Here is a 17165-nt window from a genome sequence, read left to right as displayed (position 1 = left end):
ACCAGCTTTGGTTAACCATCTGGTTGCACCTCTTTGGACATTTTCAAACATCCTTCAAGGGCAGATCCATGTAGAATACATTATAGAACCCAAAGCTGGTGACACATTCGTAGAAAACTGGCTCACACACCTTAACTATGCCAATTTTTTAAAGATCCCACCTTAACATTAGAAAGTATTTGTAAAAGCTGCTTGGCAGTGGGATAGGCTGTCTCAAAACAGAGGCTGGATGGCTATCTGACAGGGATGCATTGACTGTGTTTTCCTGCATGACAGGGAGTTGGATTGGATGCCTGTGTGGTCTCATCCAACTTTATGATTCTAACTTCTGATCACTACTGAATCCTCAGTTTCCAGGCTCAGGACTGAAACCATGACTATTCTCCAGTTCTGGAGCCATGTTTTCAGGAAGTGCAACCCAACATACGCATGATATCTAACTAACACTCTGTTCAGTGTTATTTGCTCTCCATAAATGGACTCTCTGCACATAAAATGTTTCTCCAAACTCTGTTCAACAAGGGCACTGTTCATTCTAGATGTTTTCAATAAAAACGTCACCGAGAAGTCCTGCTGCTATCTCTAGACGTGTCTAGTATTAGTAGCAGGATAAAAACATGATTAGTGAAACTGTTTTCTGAAAGATATTTGGAAGACATGCACAAATGAAGGTGAATCTTTCCATTTTAATGGTGCTGCACATTAACATCCATTGTGAAGTATTAGAGCATTGATCCCTTTATTTCACCCCCTTCCAACTCTCTCCCAATCTTACCTGTCCAAGAGCTCTCATCTGAAAAGTACTGAGTCCTTTGTAGACTTCCTGTGAGGTGTGTAAAGCTTTGATGAACAAACCTAGGCTTTGTTGGTTTGTGCAAAGGAGTTCTGCTGAATGTTCATTGTACTTCCCAAGAACAGTATGCAAAAGAAGAGCTTCATCTTTCAATATCCCATCTGGTTTAGTATGAACTCTGTCCAGTAATCTATCTATGACAGGCAATAGATGAGACAGCACGACCTGAAAGTAGAGGTTTTCAAGATCAATCGTTGTTTAACAAACTTTCAGAAAGGTAACTTATATTTCAAACGTAATGTGGCATGTAAGAGTGGCACTATTTGAAGAGAGAAATGATCTTCCCAACATTTTATTCAAGAAATGTTTAATCTTTGTCTGCCTTACTGCATTCAGAGAGCAAATATATCATAATTTTTCAGAATATATAGCAATTAAATAAGTAGAGACTCAAACATCTTTCTACTATCGTTATCATTGAAAATAATTTGGCAGGAAGGTAACAGGGCTATAGGCAGTCATGCTGGCCACATGACCTTGGAGGTGTCTACAGACAATGCCAGCTCTATTTGCATTTAGCTGAAAACTGTAACTTTCATGATGAAAAGAAAATGCTTGGATGAATTCTCATTTTCAGAACTTGGGATCTATTTCACATACCTTTCCATTGACTTCCTGGAGAATTTTCATCAGGTTTCGTGCAACATACGATGGACATGTGCTGCTTTTTGCACATTCAAGCAGCGCTCCAAGTGCTTCTGACAACTTCTGCGGTTGTGGTTTTCCTTTCGGTTGAGTATGTAGCTCCTCAAACAAGTTACCAAGACTCTAATTGATAAAACAGAAAGAAGAAAGCATCAAGGAACAACTGACCATTTCTTTAATTATATTGTATTAATTGACTGGAGAACTAAATTTCTAAAACTTTATTGCAACCAGGATATAAAAATAAATAAAAATGGAATTGCTAAGCAATGTAGGTTGAAGCAAGAGGGTTTTCAGTGAATTGATGATTCTCTTCCATTGCTAAAGAGATACGGGTCTGGGGTGAGAAATGTTTCTGTATTTTATACTGTGCATGTGTAATTGTGCTAGGGCTTTCTGTACCTACATACACCTAGAGTTCAAGAACACCAGTCTTAGTTTAATGTTGTTGCCAGAGTCTTTTTCAACACATTTGTTTCCCATTTGTGGAAAGGGATCCATTGGGCGGGAAAAACATTTTTTTTAATACTGCGGTATCTCAGAAATAGTGCAGCTGTCCCAGAGACAGGAAGATGATTCCAGCATTTCCTTGGACATTTGACCCATGGAGTGGGAAAATACAGCAAAAGTCAGTGGGAAACTTTTTTCTCAGTTTGCCCTGATAGGACAAAGCCTTCACCTGAAGCAGTAGAGAGTGATTAATAGCTTGCCAACTGTCTCAGACTGTTCCTAAAATGGTTTCCTGTTCCACCCTAGAGTCCTGTAACCGGTCAAATTTGTCCAGCAAGAGAAAGTTGGAATAATGACTTAATATATTATATTACCCTCTAACAATGGTTCAAACTTGCTTCAGACAACTTTCCTAGAAGAAAGAAAGAACTACTGGGGTGGGGGCAGGGGGGGGGGGCAACAAGTATAGGGAATCCCAGATTCAAAGCATACAACAATATCTCCTCCCCCAAGTTACCTGGATTATATATGTTTGGTCGGATGTTATCTCTTCAGCTTTCTGTACTAAATCAAGAAGAATAGGATGAAATGGAGACTCTTTTATTCCACTCAAAGAATTAAGGCAGCAAAGAGCAGCTCTTCGCACTTCACTCACAGGACTTCCCAGGTTAATCAACAAAGATACGATCACTGGAAAGTGGCAAGTAATAAGAAACAGTTATAATTTTAAAGCAATTATTAACAATTGTTATATATTGCACAGATATCTTTCAAAAATTGACAAAAAATCTGGGTTGTTATAAATTTTCCAGGCTGTATGGCCATGTTTCAGAAGCATTCTGAAACATGGCCATATTTGTCCATATTTATGGCAGGCATCCTCAGAGGTTATGAGGTCTGTTGGAAACTAGGAAAATGGGGTTTATATATCTGTAGAACGTCCAGGGTGGGAGAAAGGACTCTTTTCTGTTGGAGGTAGATAGATAAACCCAATTTTCCTAGTTTCCAACATACCTGCCATTGATGCAGATGGAACATCAGGAGAGAAAGCTTCTGGAACATGGTCATACAGCCTGAAAAAACTTACAACAACCCAGTGATTCCGGTTAGGAAAGCCTTCGACAATACAACCCCACCCCCCACCCCCGCAAAACAAAAACAAAAGCAAACAAACAAACAGCTATTAAAATTCCAGCAGATTAGTTCTAAAATAGCTAAATGCTGAATTTCTGAAAATTCATGTCCATTCTTGATATAATTGCGAGACTGCTGAGAAAGGGAGGAATATAAATACTTTAGAGGAGGAGGAGGCAACTTATGGCCCTTCGGCTAGACTGCAACTCCCACTAAAACTAGCCAACAGATCAAAGGAGAGGGATGATGAAGGCTGCAGTTTAAGAAGATCTGAAGGGTTACAGCTATGTATTATAGCTGAGTGAGATAGATTTTGGGAGTGTTGGATTTACTCAGAATTTGAAATTTACAAATTTTCAGAAAAAACAAAAAACAAAATCTGTTTAGCTCACAATGGGCTCCCTGCTTTCTGTTTTTCCTTTCCTTCCTATAGTCACAATCCACATGAACATTATTTGTCTGTGTTATACATGTCTCAATCACCCATCTAACAAGAAGCTGCACCAGTTATTAAAGTAAAGTAAAGTAAATGATATAGGTTTCCTTTAAAAAAAGTCAATGGGTCTGTTATGTTCTGTCACTGCTTAACCAGCTGATGGAAAACTAGGAGGTTGGGTGGTGGGCAAGGAGAGAATTGGTAGTTACAAAAGCACAGGGCAGAAGAATATAGCAACCATTACAACAGATGATGTCACCCAACTGGTGACATCATGGAGCTACATTACTCATTGCAACTATAGCAAATGTCACATACAGGCTTGTTTTCACAGCAGTCATCAAAATGGAATAATATAGTAACAAAAAAGGGCTTTAGGCTTGGGAAAAAACACTATTTTTCTGCTTCCCCAGAATTCTCTTTTTTTATATAGAAATCACAGGACTGCTTCCTGTCCTAAAAATGCCCATGCCTATTTCACATAAGATCTAATTTCAAAAAGAGAAAGCTAGCAATATTTAACAGTGCTATTAAAAAGCATAATAATAATAATAATAATAATAATAATAATAATAACTTTATAACCCACCCTTTCTCCTTGAAGGGACTCAAAGCAACATTTCATACACATATCTGTAGTTTTCTGGTGGCAAATACGCTAATAGGCAAGTTAGAAAGGTATAAAATAACATTTTTCCCCCTGACTATTCCCCAGAATTCCTATTAGAATCAAACTTGAAAAATATGACAATGGTGACTGCATTGTACCTGGAGATGCTGTTGATGCCAGTTTCCTTTTTGTCTGCGTGGGCTGGGTTGCCAGCATTGCGCAGCCTATATACAGAGCACGAGTCTGTAGCACGGCATCCACTACAAAGCTCAGCTGATTGGAAATGTTGTAACTGTAGGTCCACAAGACTGAGAGAAATCTGAACTGATCCTCTGGCTTTTTCAAATGTGACTACAAAATAAAAGAAACGTGGGGGAACACATTCATCAATATGTTATGTGTATGGATGTCTTACTTTTTCCTTGCCTCTACCTTCAAAAATACAAAATGCTATTGTATATATCTGCATATAAAGGGAGGGAAAATTGGTGGATCAAAAATATGTACTGGATATGTCAAGAACACCCCCTAATGTATTTACCTTAGGCTCACTACACATTGAAAATAACCTGAAGGCATGCAGCAAATCAACATAATGGCTAAAATAGATTAAGGCTGTGGATACCAAACTCCAAATCTCCACCTGCCCATGAACTCAGTGGGTATGTGAACAGGTAGGACAGGCCCTATCTCTCAGCCTAACTACCTCATACAGCTCTTGTGAGGACAAGATGGGGAGAAGGATCAAGTACACAGTTTTGACATCTTTGGAAGAGAGTGTGAAAAATTGTAGCACACAGACCAAGGATGACCAATTTCTTCAGAGGTTCAAGGGCCAGATACACCTTCTCTAAAGGAGCCACCGGAGGTGCTTGTGCGGCAGGACTGAAGACTTACAGGCCGAAGGTTTTAATCCGGGGAGAAAGCAGATGAGCTCCTTCTCTCAGTTCCAGCTCCCCATGCAGGGACGTGGGAGAAGACTCCCACAAGGATGGTAAAACATCAAAAAAACCCAAAAAACATCAGGGTGTCCCCTAAGCAACATCCTTGCAGACAGCCAATTCTCTCATACCAGAAGCGACTTGCAGTTTCTCAAGTTGCTCCTGACACGGAAAAAAAAAAAACCTTCTCTAAACACTGAAGTTCCCTGCTCTCTGATAATGCTAACAGCTGTGAATGCCCTTTAAAAACCCACATCCACACTTTAAAAGCCACACGGAGTCTCCTTTCAGGGAGAAAAAAATGGATTAGTAATAACAGCAATAACAACAATTATAATAGTGTGGAGCCATTTTTGTTTTTCTAAAACATCTCCTGCTCTAAAAGAGGATGGCAGCCAAAAACATGATGAAGTTCCCTTGCATTCTCCTTAGGAGATGTGAGGTATTTTTTCAATAGGAAAAGTTTTTTTAAAAGTGGTGGCAGTCAAATCTAACAGCAAGTTTGGAGGTCCAGGGTGGGAACAATGATAAGCACATTGTGGATTGCATATTGCCTGCTACAGTCTAGATATATAACATTCAAAGCATGTTTTGTTTGAACCTTGAAGGTTCCTAAAATTGATCTGGACTAAACTTGGCTCACATAACATTTACTATCCAACTTAAAATATTGGCAGGATTAACATTACGATTTTAAAAATGCATACCCAAGCAACACCAGGTATATAGGCAAATGTAAGTATATAAAATAAAATAAAAAACATTTTAAAGCCATGTACATAGTTTGATATATTTTTTTAAAACTGAATCAGAATAATCAGTGATTGTCTCACTTAAGATTACAGATAAAAGGAATACCTCAAGCAGAAGTTGCATCATTGTACGGAAATGATCAGTATTGTTTCCCTCACTGGCTCCACTGAGTAGGGTGTCAAAAAGTCCCAAGAGGAGGTTCAGATAATCTTTGTTCTTTTTATTTAATGTTTCAGGATTCCACCATGTCTCATCTGTAGGCATGAATGCACAGAATCAGCAATCAGCTGAATTAAAAGTACCTTTAACAAAACAGACTTTCTGTAAACCGCAATCTAAGGGTAGTGTCCACTTCCATAACTTACAGTACTTAGAATAGAACTGCAACAAGAAAAACAACAACAAGGTCTACATTTGTTTTCTTGCAACTATAAACTTACCTTTCAAAAAGGAATCTGGAGGCACCATGCCTTGAATAAAGTTTCTCAACAACACAATGAGCAAGACAGAATCTTCTAAATCAGCAGACTCTTCCTCATTTAGCTTTTGTACACAACCTGCTAATACTTCTAAGAAAAGTTCATTGCCGGATGTGGAGTATTTGCACTGAGAGTCCTAAAAAAAGAATACAATTGTTTATTAATGGTAGCATTTTTTTCCCTCTCCCTCTATTTAATTTTTAAAAAGCAATGTATATTACACAAATGTAATTACTGTATTTACTCAAATTTAATGCTTACTGTTTGGGGCTGAATTATATCATCAAAATTGAGGTGTGCATTAGATTTGATGGTGTATTAGACTCACACACATAAACCACCTGCATGAAAAGGCCCAAAAGAACCCAGAATCTTTTATGTTGGGAAGGGAATTGGGGGGGGGGGGGAGCATGTTTTTGGTGGTGACAGCAGCCTCAGGGCTCTGCGGCCCCTGGAAAAGGAAGAGGAACACCCACTGGTGGCCTAGTTGTTCCTGCCATTTAGTTGCGGGTCTTGCCTTCCAGGCCCCTGGAGTCTCTCCCCAACCCCACCTCGCCCCTGTCTCAGGCCCATGAGCTTCTCAACTGGCCTCATTCAAGAGGCCTTCAACCCCCACCCCACCCCCTGATAGGGAAAACTACCCAAAAAATAGCAGAGCATCCAAAAATAAACAGGTTAATAAAAGATGAGCATTTAGCTCACAGCATGCAAAGCATGAAGTGGCCTGTGATGTGGCTGTAAAGAATTAAGAGCACAGGCAGGCAAAGATGCAGAGTCCAATCTTAAAAATCACAAAAGGTTTATTTATAATAATAAGAAATAACTGCATTTCTTAATAGTAAATAACTGGGTCTGAGCTACTTTAACACCCATCTCTTCTAAGGTTTCAAAGAAAGGGGGAAAACATCAATCACTACAGCTTAGTTACTAAACTAACTAACTGCTCCTCGTTGAGCACTTGAGACTTGGGCAGTGTGAGGTTTAATCCCAACACCACCCACATGATTGTGACTTACTACTGATAACTATAAACCATTCTGGGAACTTTGGATAAAAATGCTTCAGACATACCCAGCAATAGCCATGATGGCCATACAACCAAGTAAATCAAAATGCAAAATACACAGAACAGCAATACTTTTATTGGCCAACCAAAATGCAGAATGCAATTCTGCAAACTTCTGAATTTTTATCAGACAGATGTTACAAAATCATAGAGGTGATAACATTTCAAACTATTTTTTTGTGGATTTCATTGTTATATTAAAATTGGGTGTCTTTTACTGCCCGTTGTCCTTAATCCCCACATGACCAAGGAAAGCTGCTTCTGCTTGCCTTGAGATCTTTCCAGAACTAAACTTCAACCGTAACAATATCTGATACAAAATGTAAATCTGTGACTCTAACACTATCATTTTTCTTCTCTTAAGAGTTTTAATACCTTTTCCTCAGTGAAGAAGCCAGTGAAGTCTTGAAGAATGTATTAAAGAATTTCTGCATTTTGGTTGGCTCTTCTAGAAATTTCGTTCAAACATACCAATATATTTGCATGTGAAGTACAACACTGCAGCATGTTTCTGACCTAAGCCACAGCTGTATAGACAAATCTGATCGTAGGTCAGTCAGTAATTTTTAAAATTTTGATTAAAAAGGCAACACAGAACGAAGTGTCCCTTCTCTTTCTCTGTATTTAATGAATAAGGATCCTCACCTTGTCCTTAAAGTTTTGCATTCTCCTCCTCAAGAGATGAAAGACCATCAAAGCCAGTGATGAACGGCACTCTTCCCCTCGATAACTCCCACAGCAAGACTGGACAAGAACAGCACTGATAACATGCACAGTTACCTTCTGCTTCACATTATGAGGTTCCTTCTTGGCAATGTCAATGAGTCCTTGCACCTTGGAAGTGAATCACAACACAGTGAGAACATTTCTTCTTCTTCTATATTTTGCTGAAGTAAGTGTTTGAAAGTACTTGAATATGAGCTTTAGTGAATTCTTAAAACATTCTCGCTGCCCCATATATTTTTCCTATCAATCTGACACATATATCTCATCCATTCATCTATCTATCTATGTATCTATCTATCTCACAAATATGTGTGGAGTCCCCGGTAGCGCAGTGGGTTAAACCGCTGAGTTTCTGAACTTGTTGACTGAAAGGTCGCAAGTTCGAATCCGGGGAGTGGCGTGAGCTCCTGCTGTTAGCCCCAGCTTCTGCCAACCTAGCAGTTCCAAAACATGCAAATGTGAGTAGATCAATAGGTACCGCTTTGGCGGGAAGGTAATGGCGCTCCATGCAGTCATGCTGGCCACATGATCTTGGAGATGTCTACGAACAACGCTGGCTCTTTGGCTTAGAAATGGAGATGAGCACCAACTCCCAGAGTCGGACACGACTGGACTTAATGTCAGGGGAAAACTTTTGCCTTTATCTTATCACAAAAATATGAAGGCATACTGAGTCAGATCACTCGTTTGCTTGCTTGGTACTGTTTATACTCAAAGGCTAAAAACTTGATTCCCCCCTCTCAGCTCCAATGGCTATAACTTGCAAGAAGTTTGAAGATGGTCTGTAGTAGTGAACAATGATAGTCATAATCCAAAACATCTGAGCAATAATCTCCAGATATTTTGAACTATGTGATCAAAATACCCAGTGATTGGGATTGTGATCATTTGTAGAAACAACAAAAAATGAGTGCAAGATGCTCTAATTGCAAAATGTGTTCACTCCCAGTAAAATATGTTCATTCTCTTAAGGGGAAGCTCTAAGTGCCAGGGGTCATCCTGAATTTCCTCTTGAACTTATGAAATAGTATTATGTTTTAAAAGGAACACGTAGTCTTCCTGATATACAAGAATGTTCTGTCGATCCTTTATCCCAAGGGCACAAAAATCCATTAATACAAAAATACTACAGTGTTAAACAAACAATAAAGTGAGTAAGACCTATCATAGTAAACTAGAAATGCCAAGCAGTAATGCTATAACAAACCATTGGCTGAGACTTCAGTGAGCTTCTATGGTCAGGGAAGAAAGAATGATGCTGGATGAATTAATCATCAGACAGGTGACAGCTTCATATTTAGCCCTTTGACTTCCAATTGCATCACTGTGAATTTACACACTATGTCTATCATTGAACTTGTTAGAGTAATTATAATACATATCCCTTTAATGCATGCATACCACCCATATCAAACATTCCACTTGCTGAATCAATTGTAAAAATTGTCTTATTTTTAAAAAGATATTGTAAATTGGCACATGTACCATTTGTGACAGAAAAGAAGGATCCTCTAAAATTAGGTTCTCAGACAGGAGCTTGATCAGTTTTCCATTAGATGCATATATCAAATTTTCAGGCTTTGGTGCTTTAACCACTTTTTGGAAAGCTATTTTAGAAAGACAACAACAAAACAGATCAGACATTAACAGAAAACACCATGGCTAATACAAATGGGGGATTGGATAAAGTTTTACAAAACCCTGACCTTCAGGAATGTTTTATTCGATTCATTAAAAATATCACAATATTATTGTTGTTTTTCAGATATATATACTATTTCGTATAAACTGTGATCTTTCTTATCTAGTCCCTGCACTTTTCTACTGCTCCCTGCTCAGGGTTATAATGTTCCATCCTATATTGCCCTTCATCCCTAGTTTTGTCATCTGGTATTTGCACATTATCCATTAGCTCTGTCCTCACAATTTATTTGCATCAGTCCGCTTGCCCGAAACCAGAAACTGTTACTATTTCAGACCACTGGTTGTTGCTCAATGGTTTTTTATATTGTTTTATATACCTGGTTGTTTTATGATGTTATTTGAATTTTAATGTGCTATTTTAACTATGTTGTTCGGGGAGATGGAGGTGGGGTACAATAATAATAATAATAATAATAATAATAATTATTATTATTATTATTATGCTTTCTTTCCCTGAATAAAGTCTAGAAGTCTATTTATGTCCAATTACTAGCTATTTCCATAGTACAAATAAATAACCACAACACCACAACTGGCACTCTTTTTTTAATCATACTTCTGTGGCTATCTATATCTATATCTATATATATAATAAAGAAGAGTGTTTGTTTGTATAGGACAGAGGAATTGTGGAAGGAGGGCGGAAGTGTATGTGCCAGCGTTTTGATTGGCTGCCGCTGTGCTGCTATTTGCATATGGTCTCTGATTGGCCAGCTTCAATAGGAGCCCCTGGTGGAGAAGAAGGTTCATGGCAGAAATGGGGCATGACAGAAGGAAATTTGCATATGGTCTCTGATTGGCCAGACTTGCAGTACCTTCACTCACTTCCTGAAACCACAGTGACACTCATCCAAATACCAAGAAAGACCAAACTTGGCACAGAGAGCCCCCATGGCCAACTCAACATTCTGGTGATGTTTGAGGGAGACTATGGATTATGGAACTTGCAGTACCTTTACTCATGTTCTGAGACTGCTGTGATCCTCATCCAATGACTGATCAAGACCAAATTTAGCACACAGAGCCCCCATGACCCACTTTATGTCCTGCTGCAGTGTGAAAGGGGATGGACTTTGGGTAATGGGACTTGCAGTACCTTCACTCACTTACTGCCACCACTGCCACCCTCATCTAATGACTGATAAAGACCAAACTTGGCACACAGAGCCCCCATGACCCACTCTATATCCTGCTGCTGTTTGGAGGAGGATGGGCCATGGATGATGGGACTTCAAGTACCTTCACACACTTCCTGAAAACAATGCTACCGTCACCCAATGACCAATAAAGACCAAACTTGGCATACAGAAGCGCCATTATCCACTTTCTCTAATAACCCGGGCAGCGCCGGGTCCCCAAGCTAGTATATAATAAAGAAGAGTGTTTGTTTGTATAGGACAGAGGAATTGTGGAGGGAGGGCGGAAGTGTATGTGCCAGCGTTTTGATTGGCTGCCGCTGTGCTGCTATTTGCATATGGCCTCTGATTGGCCAGCTTCAATAGGAGCCCCTGGTGGAGAAGAAGGTTCATGGCAGAAACGGGGCATGACAGAAGGAAATTTGCATATGGTCTCTGATTGGCCAGCCTCATTTCCAACATTCCGAGATGACAAAGAGAGGAAAGGAAAGGCCGGGGGCTGGGTCAGAACACTCCCAATACAGACCACACTTGGGACACAGAGCCCCCATCACCCACTCGACATCCTACTGCAGTTTGGAGGAGGATGAACCATGGATGATGGGACTTGCAGTACCACCACTCACATTCTGAGACCGCTGTTAACCTCATCCAATGACTGATCAGGACCAAACTTCACACATAGACCTCTCATGACCCACTGTACGTCCTGGTGTGGTTTGGCCGGGGATGGACCGTGGATTATGGGTCTTGCAGTACCATTGCTCAATTCTTCAGACCACTGCAACCCTCATCCAATTACCGATAAAGACCAAACTTGGCACACTGAGTCTCCATGACGCACTCTACATCCAGGTGCAGTTTGAAGGAGGATGCACCATGGACGATGGGACTTGCAATACCTGCACTCCCTTCCTAACACAATTACAACTGCCAACAATGATGGATCAGGACCACAATTTACACTGAGAGCCTGCATGACCCACTCTACATCCTGGTGCGGTTTGGAAGAATTTGGCAATGGATGATGGGACTTGCAATCATTTCACTCACTTCCTGAGATCACTGCGACCCTCGCCAATGACTGATCAAGACCAAACTTGGAAAACAGAGTCCCCATGACCCACTCTACATCCTGGAGCAGTTTGGAGGACGACAGACCATGGATGATGGAACTTCAAGTACCTCCACTACCCAAGACTGCTGAAAACTCATCTAATGACCACTCAAGACCAACGTTGGCACACAGAGCCCCCATGACCCACTCTACTCCTGCTGCAGTTTTGGAGAAGGGTGGACCATGGATGATGGAACTTCCAGTACCTTCACTCACATTCTGAGACCTCTGCAAACCTCATCCAATGACGGATCAAGACCAAACTTGGCACATAGACCTCTCATGACCCACTTTACATCCTGGTGTTGTTTGGAAAAATTTGGAGATGGATGATGGGACTTGCAGTACCTTTGCTCACTTCCTGAGACCACTGAGACCCTCGCCAATGACTAATCAAGACTAAACTTGGCACATGGAGCTCTAATGACCCACTCTACATCCTGCTACAGTTTGGAGGAGGACAGACCATGGATGATGGGACTTCAAGTACCTCCACTCCCTTCAAAACATTGCTGCAACTCTCTTCTAATGACCGATCAAGACCAAACTTAGCACACAGAGCCCCCATGACCCACTTTACGTCCTGCTGCAGTTTGAAAGGGGATGGACTTTGGGTGATGGGACTTGCAGTACCTTCACTCACTTACGGACACCACTGCCATCCTCATCTAATGACTGATCAAGACCAAACTTAGCACACAGAGCCCCCATGACCCACTCTGTATCCTGCTGCTGTTTGTAGGAGGATGGCCCATGGATGATGGGACTTCAAGTACCTTCATTCACTTCCTGAAAATAATGCAGCCGTTATCTAAAGACCAATAAAGACCAAACTTGGCATACAGAACCACCAATACCCACTTTTTCTAATAACCCGGGCAACGCCGGGTCCCCAAGCTAGTTCTAAATAAAAAAAACCCTAAACATTTATACAATAAATACATTGCATAACAAAGTATGTTTTCATGACTTACTTTCTGGCCAGCCTTTCAGCAAAGGATGCAGGGAACAAATACCAGACTCTGCTATGAAAAGGGCAATTTTGCATTCAGTAGATTTTGAGTCATTGATGGTAATTACTATAAATGGCAGCAGCTGCAGAACTAATTGGTTTAAGATGTCTTTATTCTTTTTAAGAATTCCATCTCTCCTCAAGACTTGGATTACAGTCTCTAGGATCTCGCACCTAGAACATATATGGAAGAAGGAAGAATGGGTAATTTTGCAACCCAACTTCAGTCAAGACATTTTGGAACCTGAAGCAAAGAAAAAATCCTATCAGCATCTCTGCAGCCCTGGCTACACATACAGTAGTAGTAACCAACAATTTGCTGCCTTTTTATCGGAGCAAAATTTATTCACTCCTCTTTCTAACAGTAGGGCTGTGCTGCATCTATTGCTAGAATAAAACATACAATTCAAGATTTTTAGAGTGTTTGTACTGCTTGGAGCAGTGTTATGATTTTAAACACAAATCCTCTTATTCCATGCTTGGTTAAATGGAAGGGGTCACGTGTTTTACTGCTCTATATTCAGGACTATATAAAGAGTTGTCATAGCATCTTTGAGATTGAGAGAAATACTTTTTTAAAGATTCAGTCTAAACCATCAGTTGCATCTGATGAAGCAGACAAGTGTATGAAAGTTTATGCTGTGAACTTCTTTCTCTCAGGTAGTCTCAAAAATGCTACACGATCTTTCTGTATAATGAAGCAAACTATCTTGAGTATCTCTGGAATGTGACTACATCACTTTGAATAGATATGTCGATTTAAAAGAAATGGCTGTCACCATAAAATGAAGAATTGTAGACGAATACATTAAAAAGTATCCCTTCTACAATTTGAAAGCGAGAGAGCACTGCATGAAACAGCATAAAAATTCTATTTCATTTCTCAAGTATCAGGTAATTTTAAAAGGAGATGAAATACTCATATTGTGTACAAAGGTTCTGTTAAAGCATCCCAAGTGATTGACTGAGGGAAAAACCCTTTAGAACTTACCAATAAGAAAGCAGTAAAATAACCGCTTACCATTTTTCATTCTTTGAGAGGTCAGCTCTTTCAAAGAGACTCAATAGGCTGTAGCAAATTTGCTCACTAAAAGTCTTCGCAGCTACGAAGAGAGTCTAGAATAAAGTAAAGCATGTAAAAGAAATGTAATCTATATATAATGGTGTAGTGTAAAATGTCTATGGAAAATATATTCTCAATATGCATTTCATATTCTAGAAAAAGCCCCACTTATTTTAAATAGTAAAACCCAAGGAACTTTGAATTATTCTATACAAATGGAGATACAAAGCCTGGCCTAAAAATAGGAATAATTTTTAAAAAATGGAGATCAAGCCTACTGCTTTATTTCATTTGCTGCTTTTCAATGGAGAGCATTAATAATGATTTTTTTTTTCCAGAGGTGCATGGCAATTATACGGCAGGCATTCATGACTAGTTCTAAACACCAACAATTTTTGATCCACTGCTGAAGACATACCTCCAATATACTAAGAGTTGAGCAAATCACATCTAAATTATCATCTTTTAGTCGTGCTAAAATTGCCTCTTCTATGAAAGAATCATCAAAGCCCTCCTATAAAAAATGCAGGGGAAGAAAAACAAACATTTTGAAATTAAATTAACTATCATAGATTAACACTTTGTGAAAAATAAGTCCTATTTTGAAGCAAACACAGTATTACTAGAGTAATTATACCTTTCATATATCAAGTCTCCCATATAATCATAGCTGCAGTAGTAGGCTAAGCCTTTTAGTGCTTTATGACATCCCCACAAACAAGAACAATCCATAGATTTTTCAAGATTCTCATTCCCAGACTTACACCAATGGCCCTCCCTCCAATGACATTGCAGGTTATAGAGAGTACCGTAAACATGCATAAGAACCCTGCCAATATCTTCCACAAACACATCATCCAAGTAAAGGCTTTCATACAGGGACAATTTCATCCTAGATTTTCTGCTTTTCCTCCATCACAGACACCCCAGTGTTTCTTACTTTCTCCACTGGTATGACATTTGTATGACCCCTACTCTCCCTTAACCCTTTCCTATCCTCTTCTATGGCATACAGCAAACAGAGGAATTGATCAGCAACTGAACATAGTAGAAAGGTTTGCGGAGAATTCACCATGATTTATAGGAGATGTAGTTACTGTGATGTATAATTCACCTGCAATCTGAAATCCACCAACAATGGATCTGGAACTAACTTGACACACAGAACACCCATGACCAACAAAACATACTGAAGGTCTTTGGAGAGATTTATAGGAGTTGTAGTTCACCTACATCCAGAGCACATTATGAACCCAAACTGACGTATCTGGGCCAAACTTGGCATGCATACCCGATATGTTCGAATGTGAATACTGATGGGTTTTCAGGGGAATTGGCGTGGACATTTTGGAGTTGTAGGTACTGGGATTTATTGTCCACCTGCAATCAATAAGCACTCTGAACTCCACCAACGATGGAACTGGACCAAACTTGGCATACAGAGCCCCAATGACCAGCAAAAAATACTGGAGGACTTTGGGCAAAATTCATCTTGATTTGGGGGAGGTCTTTGGGTAAAATTCATCTTGATTTGGGGGGAGCTGTAGTTCACCTATATCCAGAGAGCACTGTGAACCCAAACACCAATGGACCTGGACCAAACTTGGCATACAGAACCCCCATGAATAACTCAACCTACTGGAGGGGTTCAAGGGGACTGACTCACTATAGTGGGAGTTGTAATTTACTCTACAGCCAGAGAGCACACTTTATTTATTTCATACCAAAAGCATTGCATAAATTAGTATAAAACTGATAAAAAATAGAAGGAGCACAGGCGGCTAAATATTTTTTGACCAAAAACGGGCAATACCAATGGCATTGTCTGTAGCCTCCAACAATTCTTCTCCTGTACATGAGGCACACTGAACCCCACCAATTATGCATCTAGTGCAGACTTGCCCAACATAACAAGCTTTAAGTATTGATGGAGTTTTTCAGGGTTAACCTGGCATGATGTGAGTTGTAGCTCACCCACAAACTTATGCATAAAAACTGACTTTTTCAAATATCCCAAGAAACGCCAGGTACCCAAGCTAGTTTTGAAACACAGACTAAGAGGAATAAATATTGAGAATTTACTATACAGAAGACTGACTGTATTAAGAATATATAGCCAAAACAGTGTTGTTATGCATGACTGTCAACATTTTGAAACTACTGTTTTAACTGTTTCAAAATTAGACTCTAGGAGGATTTTAGACTGCCTTTTGGAGTTTATAAAGAATATTTTAATGTGTTTTAAAAATGTTTTGATCTTTAATTGGTTGTTATTTGTTTGCCATAGGAGCACTTGGGAGCTGGGAAGTGATAGAGAAATAATTTTAAAAAATCTCTATGCTATATCTGAGCAAAGGCCTACTGGGATCAGCATTCTGTACACACAGTGGTCACAGGAAAAATGTAAACATACTAAAAGTCTACCAAAAGCACTACAGGCAAGCACTCACGTGTGAAGATGAAAGGGAACCTACCTTTGATTGGTCAATGATTTCCTCCAGATGCTGAACAGCCAGGAGTCTGACTGCTGGCTGTGGATGATTCAAGCTAAGTAGCAGAGATGTATCTGAGTCTTCCAGAAACTAAAAATATATTTAAGACATATTTTAAAAATTATACTATTAACAGTCCATAAAAATATTCAGAATAAAATAGTCCCGAAGAAAAGGCAAATTCACATCATCATGTAAAGACAATAGTTTAGCATATAATAGGGGTTTCTTTTAACTGACCCTGATCATAGGAAACCACAGCAGCTCAAAGTTCAGCTCAAAGTAGACAAATACCATCCTCAGTACCTTTAATGTGTCAGTGATAACAAAGAAAAACAAACAAACCTTGAATTGGCAACATTACTTTGACTCACCTGGTATTTACCACCACTCAATGAAAGGGAAATAAATTGATGGAAGAGATCTTGCTCCTTGGGATTTCTAACATCTTTCAAGTACTGCTCCAGTACCAAATCTAATGTTTTAGAGTACCTGCCATAAATGAAGAAGTAGCATTGTATTTTAGGGAACATTTTAAGGCATCCAGT

General features: G+C 39.5%; 1 protein-coding gene across 1 annotated transcript in view; it reads right to left on the bottom strand.

Moving 5' to 3' along the window:
- HEATR1 (HEAT repeat containing 1) overlaps positions 1-17165 on the bottom strand; it is a 59976-nt gene that overhangs the window by 29080 nt on the left and 13731 nt on the right. The window contains exons 11-23 of the mRNA XM_060753866.2: positions 16992-17109; positions 16600-16707; positions 14544-14639; positions 14084-14178; positions 13025-13236; positions 9579-9700; positions 8013-8201; positions 6263-6437; positions 5928-6076; positions 4287-4479; positions 2466-2638; positions 1454-1621; positions 776-1018 (exon numbers count right to left, since the gene is read on the bottom strand). Coding sequence (XP_060609849.2) covers positions 776-1018; positions 1454-1621; positions 2466-2638; positions 4287-4479; positions 5928-6076; positions 6263-6437; positions 8013-8201; positions 9579-9700; positions 13025-13236; positions 14084-14178; positions 14544-14639; positions 16600-16707; positions 16992-17109 — 2041 coding nt within the window. The remainder of the gene's footprint in view (positions 1-775; positions 1019-1453; positions 1622-2465; positions 2639-4286; positions 4480-5927; positions 6077-6262; positions 6438-8012; positions 8202-9578; positions 9701-13024; positions 13237-14083; positions 14179-14543; positions 14640-16599; positions 16708-16991; positions 17110-17165) is intronic.

This window comes from Anolis sagrei, chromosome 1 (assembly GCF_037176765.1).
Source record: "Anolis sagrei isolate rAnoSag1 chromosome 1, rAnoSag1.mat, whole genome shotgun sequence".
Lineage (NCBI taxonomy): Eukaryota > Metazoa > Chordata > Lepidosauria > Squamata > Dactyloidae > Anolis > Anolis sagrei.
This window is presented reverse-complemented; position numbering and strand designations above follow the sequence as displayed.